The following is a 7,395-nucleotide window of genomic DNA, read 5'->3' on the forward strand; positions in this document are numbered from 1 at the left end:
TCTTCAATAATCATGAGATTTCTCATTCATTTTCGAGAATGAGCTAATAAGTCTAGTTAGATATGAACCACCAATTCTCACTCAGAGTTTGGTATCAACAATATCCATCCAAAATCCTTGTATATTTCTCGCATGATATATATAGGAACACATTAGTTTTGTGAACGGAGAATAATCTAGTCAACATACTTTCAAAACTATTAGACATTTCTAGATCGTTCTAGAAGGTTTCTAATCATTATAATTTTAAGGAACTTCAAGTCCGTATGTCCAAGACTTCTATGTTCAATTTACACATCATTCCAATAATAATCCAGCTTCATGTATTATCGTGTCTACTAAATAATTATCCCTTACTAAACAAATGTTTACAAATATGAAACATTCACTTTAAATAAATTAACTTAACTTAATTCAAATAAATTAATTAGACAATCTACACATTTTAGAACAAGAAGGTAACAACAAAATAGGACCTAAGCTGTAATCAAAACATACCTTAGTTGATATACTCAACTATACTGGAAAAAATGAATGTTAAGAAACAAGAGCAACCACATGATGAGCACACAAGATTAGCGTGTCATATGTTAGTGGAAAAACTGTACTTGAGATATCAAGGTCATTCATAAAAAAATTTTGTAGCACATAATCCAACTTCACCCACAGTTTCATAAGTCATATGTCTTATGTGAAACACTTAAGAGAAATTAATTATTCATAGTTGGAAACCCCAACCCACATCATGTTATGCATATCGCATGTGAATAAACGTGACTTCTTTCATAATTGTAAGGAATGACAACTAGCTTTTGGGTAAGCCGCATGATATAAACAACAAAAATAGATTTGCTACCGCAAATTTACAAAATTCATGCACAAAACATTTATAAATGTTCATGAAATAGGGCTTCGAACTACAATACATTGGGTTACATACAAAGTGTACTTTGTACAACCTTACTTTTCTTTTCTATCCTTTTGCTAATAAGCACAGAAAAGTATTGGATTTAACTCGACTTTCAACAAGAAAAGAATGCTACACCTCAAAAAATTTACACATTTCAAATTCAGTAAAAAACATAGTTCATAAGAATTAATACTAATAGTAATTGTAAATTCCCTTTTAGAGTCAACTAATAGGGATAATCAAATATTATGCTCCATGATAAACAAGACCAATGACCAAGATTATAGAAAAAGGATAACAAAAGTACTTTCAAGAGATCGAACAAATAACGTCATGAATCAACTAGAACAAATTATAAAGTTCCTGATCATACAAGATTTAACAAAGAACGTAACAGGTATTTAGAAGAATCAAAGAAACTGCAAATCAACAAGTCGCACAAACAAATAAGCTATCAATCTAACATAGAAATCTTCCTTCTAACACACTCACCAAGGTGAGTTACACTAAATTTTAATTATAATCAAACACCGCATAACAAAACAATACGTCATAATAACATCACATGTATAAAAGGGAATAATAAGTATATTTTGTAAAGTTAAACTCAATAAAATAAATGAAATTGTGAGGAACTTCCCTGCTAATCACAATGGCTTCATGGATTATCATTGCACGAGCTCTTGTTACCGCCTATCGAAACTCAAATATTAGCTTAATTTTAACAGTAATTTGATGCTAAATTCCTTGTTTTCAAGGCCATCAATTCTTCCACAAATTCAAGAAATCAACAGTACAATAATAATCGGTGGCTTAGAGTTATGGTGCTGATAACGTGTTATGAAATAAATAGAATAGAGAATAGTGTAGAGAAAGATATAGATGGTAATGTATACTACTATCCATTTCATTCAGTTATGCCATATTTATACATGAGCATATGATAACCCACATGGACAATGAAGAGTCCATTTAAGTAGGGGTTACAAAGTATAGTAAAGTAGTGTCATAATATAAGGGGGTACAAAGGGGTTACAATGGGAGTTATTAAGAGGGGGGAGTTATAAACCATAATGGACATCCATAATAATAACAAATTACAACATAGCATGTTTTATTAACATATTTGATAGGTAAAATTATATTCAAATCCGACAATAAACATAAGTAATACCATAATTACACGTTTAAATTGCAAGTTAAATTATACCATAATCCGACAATCTGCATTATATAACATAACAATGTTATACTATGGAAATCGATTTCAAATAATTAGTGCATAAAAAAACACCACTACACAACTACATTCGTTATCCTAGCATGTTAGAAGGACTCTTAATTTTATAGGAAATATGTTATTGATTGAAAATTTATTCATTGGTATTTAACTTGTTTACGAGTTTAATATTAAAGTTGATTAGTGTTTTTGATTTTATAGGTAGAGAGTCAGGCATATAATCTTCACTCTTGTCAAGTATATATAATCCCCATTCTTGTCAAGTATATAATCCCCATTCTTGTCAAATTTATCTTTAATAAATTATATTATACTGTCAGTTTGTATCCTATTCATCCCCGTTCATTCAAAGTATAATACTCATTTTTGTCTAGTATATAATACCCATTGTCAAGTATAAAATACCCATTCTAGACAAATTTATACTTCTTTTTTTATCAATTGTATGATTTATATTGTTAAATTCATTGTCATTAGTACTCCCCCCGTTTTAAATACTTGCTCCACTTTCCATTTTTTGTTGTTTTTAAATACTTGTTCCATTTCCTTATTTGAAATTATTTTATAATATTTAATTCATTTCTCTCACCTAGTGGGCCCAATCTATTAAGCTATACTAAAAGCAAACCTATAATGACATTTGGCACAATTTCATTAATTATTTTCCCGCCAATTTCATTATTTCCGTATTTAATTATTATTATATTTTATAATATTATTATTTCCTTATTATATTTTATTCTATACTTATATTCTTATATATTATTATAGTATAATATTTATGTATGATTCTATTGCATAATATTATTATTAAACTAATGTAAGAAAATATATACATAGCAAATATATCAACCATATTGTTCACAAAATAGAAATAATGTGAAAAGGCAGTATAAAATCTTTTCAAACTTCCAATATTAAATTTATACTCCACAATACATACTATCTAAATATAGTTTAAATTTACCATTAAATATTACTTTTATGCACGATTGACAAAGTAATAAAAGAACATAGAAAAGACAAATTTACATGGAAAAGTTAAATTTGCACAAATATTGTTGCAAATTGGAGGAAATTTGGGTAAAAAAATGATATTAATGGTACTTGATAAAAGCAAATGAGACTATCATTTTGAAATTTAAAATTGGTCATAAGTGACTATCAATAAGGGACGGATGGAGTATGTACCTACCACGACCTTATATATGAATCTAAAAGTTTAACTACAAAAATGTTGTATGGTATAAAAAAAATCAATATAAAAGAACAATCTTGTGATGATATATGTATTAAAGTATATGATTATAAGAATGGTTAACACTTACTAATTTAACTTCTACTTCTTTGTAAAAAAAAAAAAAGAAAAAAAAAAAGCTATCTCTTATAGATGGATATAGCCCTATAACAATTCTTCATATAAAAAAAAAAAGAAAAAGAAAAACCTATCTCTTATAGATGGATATAGCCCTATAACAATTCTTCATATATAAAAAAATAAAAAAAAATAAAAAATAAAAAGAACAAAACAAAATCCATTACAAAAAGGTCTTATATAATGACCATGATTAATAATAATAATTCAATTGTATCCGTGCATGGCACGGGTCTTACACTAGTATAAATTATATTTTACTAATTTCATATTCACTCTCTTCCAATTCTCTCAACTACTTTTACATTTTACAACATTTTATTCTTCCTCCTATCCCACTACCTCCATATTTAATTATTTTCTCCAAATTCTCCTAAAACTCTGCGTATGGAGAAATTGAGCAAGTATTTAAAAACGGAGGGAGTAATTGAATAGTAATTGTCCGATAACCTCTAAATAAATTGTTTGCGAAAAAAAATATTGTCATTAAGATATTTAAATACTGTCATATTGTCAATGTTACTATTAATTGTTTGAGATGGGTCAGTAAAGCTTAATATTAATAATAATACTGTCATTTTTGCACATATATACCATTATATTAAGGTATTATCCGGTTAATTGTTCCAAATGGTATACACATAATAACTAAAGCTTTAAAACATGGGAATGCCAAAAACAACGGATGAAAAATGAAATTACTATGTGAATAACTATTAAAACTATTGAAAATCATCGAAAAATTTGTGAATGCCTTCCGAACTCTACATGTTCTTCATTCCAGCCCAAACACATGTGCTTCATGGCCACGGGAATCCACATTTCCCGCTCCGAGTACAATACAGCCAACCACGTACATGTTACTCTTCAACTTATACTGTGCTATGAACTGCTTCCACCTTAATTCAAACTCCTCCATACTTAAACTATCATATATTATATTCTTTAGCTCCTCTATGAATTCAGAATACCCTTTACACTTGCCTAACTTGCTACCAAGCTTTTCAGTGATATGCCAAAGACACCATCTATGCCTTGTTTGTGGCATAACCTCCTTTAATGATTTGCGCATTGCTACGTCTTGATCAGTCAAGATTGTCATGGGATGATTTCCCCATATAGCACCAATCCATGTTGAAAACACCCACCTACTATAACATTTCACAAATACAGAAAACAAAATAAGCAATGCAAACTAAAGCAAAATTAAGCGTAAAACAGAAGTTATAGAGATGAAAAAGAATAACATCACCTACTTGAAAGTTTCAGTATTCTTCCTAGATATTAGGGCACATCCAAGCAAAGTTGTCTGCCTATGATCGTTTAAACCAACAAAATTTGCAAATGGCAAATCATATTTATTCATTAGAAAAGTCGTATCGAAACACACGACGCCAAAATCCTCGTAAACAGCTCGGTTTCTAGCATCAACCCATAACACATCCTGTAGCACCCCATTTGAATCCAACCTCTACATGTGATAGAAATTCTTCTTATTCTTCTGCGTCATTTGAAAATAATCCATCATCGCATTTGCATCACCATCTTTGAACTTCAGCTTCTTTTGCCTAGCCCTATAATTATGCAAGTCCCTCTTAGTAAATGGCATATTGTCTAAGTCATTCCTCTCATTAGCCAACATGTTATGCATTGTTGAGGAACTTATACCAACATCAGCACCAAATTCAAGCCTTTGCCTAACATAAGGCACTTTCTCCAATTCAGTCATCTTGTACTTTGGAACAAACAATGCTTTAGATGGGGTTGGAATATGGTTAGTATGCTTCAACTCCACTTTCTTCAACTCCCAGTTACCATTTTCCAACAATCCAGCATACACCTTTGCACCACAACCACATTTTTTCGACTTCTTTGTTACCACGGGTTTCCCTTCGAACTCCCTTTAAAGTCTTTTTCCCGTAACCCTCTTTCTAGTGTTTGGATTACCAAAACAGTCACATTTCCACGTTGCGGTACATTTTACCTTCACTCCTTGCACCATCTTATACACACTTTGAGCAAGCACCACGCAAATCCTTCCTGCTTACCATATGCATTATAATAAACATCGGCTTCTTACCATGATTCAAAAATCATTCCCACATTAGGAGGATCCACCCTAACAAAGTCCATGTTCACCATGGACACATTACCCTTCTCCTCTTTCTCATCTGGAGTGCAATATCCTCCACTGTCACCACTCCCCTCTGCATGAAGCTTAACAATTTGTTGATTATACTCCAACATTTCTACATCATCCTCAAATTCAACATCATCTAGGAATTTCCCTTCCTCACTAGACAAATACAATACTTTATCTGCAAGTGCCATTTACACCTACACTATGCACATTACAAACCCAAATATTTTACCATTAACTAACTCAACATCTTATGGATAACCAAACTCAACAACTTAGGGGGTAAACAACTCAACGACTTAGGGGGTAAAGGCAATCATAACAATAACCATTTATTTTGGGTGTTTTTGTCCCTTGGGAGAGTTACAGCTCGAAGACTGGTCCGACGGCGCCTGTATCTGCAAAAACAACGGAGACTCTGGTTGGTTGGAGCTCCGCCTCCGACGATCAAGTTAGAACGTGTATGGAGTAGGTAAAAAGGTGCAAAAAGTAAAGGAGATCTTCTCGGATTCCGAGATCAGGTGTTTTCTCTGATGTAAGAGAATGTAGGGTATGCTGTAATTAATTGTAGGTCCCCCCCCCCAAAAATGGGGAAAATCTCCCTATTTATAGGGTCATTGGTAAATGTGCCCCTGATTAGGTCACTCTGACCTAATCCTGTTGGGTTGCGCCGAATTACGACTTTTCTCGGGATTTGGACCCTTGAAGGTCGCCATTTCTCCCAAATTATAAGAATGACAAGCGTCAAACGGAGATTGGTCCAATTTGGACGAATCTTGGGTTGACACGTGTCACCATCTGGTTGGCCCACGTGGCATAGGTAAAATTGCCTAAACATTTGCCCATCACATATATGACGTGGCACGCCACGTGGCATCTGTGACACGTGTCACTCAACCACTTTTTTTTTTACTATGAAATTTTAACCTTTCATATTCCGGAGAAATTACAAGGATGCCCCTATATTTACCCCTCTATAAATACGAGTTTTACCCTCCTTATTTTGGACGTTTCCAAAACTTTTTTAGAGAGAGAAAGTCAAAGCATTATAGAGAGAGAAACTCTGACCACCGTTTGTGTTAACACACAATCGTCGTTTCTTTTCCGCCTGCCCCAGCCGATTGAGCAATCGCTTATGCCATATACAAGCAAGGTCACCCTCACCAGCCTACTACAGCTGGTCAACGCTTGACCCCTTCCAGAGTCAAATTCTAAAGGTACCGTCTCTACCCCCTTCAGCTCATTCTTACTTTTTCCGTTTGTATACTTTCATTCAATAAATGGACTCATCACCAACACACACGGCACGACCTAGGTCAGTAGTCAGTCGGTCTCCTGGTACGGCTGAGTCTAGGACTGGGAGTGCCGGCTCTAGGTGCATGGAGCAATTTTTTACATCCCCCCAACCGACCGTCTCTGTGTCTGTGCAGGACACAATGGCTAGAACTAAGCAAACAGCCACCAGATGGCGGAGAAGAGATGGTTCATTGGAAGTGTCGTCTAATAAAGTGACCCCGGTTGAGGGGGAAGAGATGCAAGATGATTCGGGAGAGTAATCCCCGTCTGGGATCCTTAGTGATACAATATTAGGTGAAGTTGAGGGTAAAGACGGCGAGGAAGCTGTCTCCCAAGTTGAACTTGAGGAAATTGGACCCGAAGACGGAGACGGGGAGGAATCTGCGTTTGACTCGGGGTCAGATGGCGAAGAAGTCTCCCAGGAGAGAGACGGG

General features: G+C 33.8%; 1 protein-coding gene across 1 annotated transcript; it reads right to left on the bottom strand.

Moving 5' to 3' along the window:
• Positions 1-4,300: 4,300 nt before the first annotated feature.
• On the bottom strand, positions 4,301-5,856 carry LOC145591924 (protein FAR1-RELATED SEQUENCE 11-like). The gene is made up of 4 exons (XM_081648405.1): positions 5,606-5,856; positions 5,001-5,426; positions 4,782-4,838; positions 4,301-4,673 (listed from the first exon to the last, which is right to left on the bottom strand). The coding sequence occupies exons 1-4, from the start codon at positions 5,854-5,856 to the stop codon at positions 4,301-4,303; spliced, it is 1,107 nt and encodes a 368-aa protein (XP_081504531.1).
• Positions 5,857-7,395: the final 1,539 nt, after the last annotated feature.

This window comes from Chenopodium album, chromosome 18 (assembly GCF_948465745.1).
Source record: "Chenopodium album chromosome 18, dcCheAlbu1.1, whole genome shotgun sequence".
NCBI lineage: Eukaryota > Viridiplantae > Streptophyta > Magnoliopsida > Caryophyllales > Amaranthaceae > Chenopodium > Chenopodium album.

Bases quoted from the DNA above. Each gene is read 5' to 3' on its own strand.
- LOC145591924 (XM_081648405.1), bottom strand. From the start codon at position 5,856: ATGGCACTTGCAGATAAAGTATTGTATTTGTCTAGTGAGGAAGGGAAA. The intron at 5,427-5,605 runs GTAAGAAGCCGA...AAGACTTTAAAG, and splicing joins GGAATGATTTTTGAATCATG to GGAGTTCGAAGGGAAACCCG. The intron at 4,839-5,000 runs GTAGAGGTTGGA...AAACGATCATAG, and splicing joins AAGAAGAATTTCTATCACAT to GCAGACAACTTTGCTTGGAT.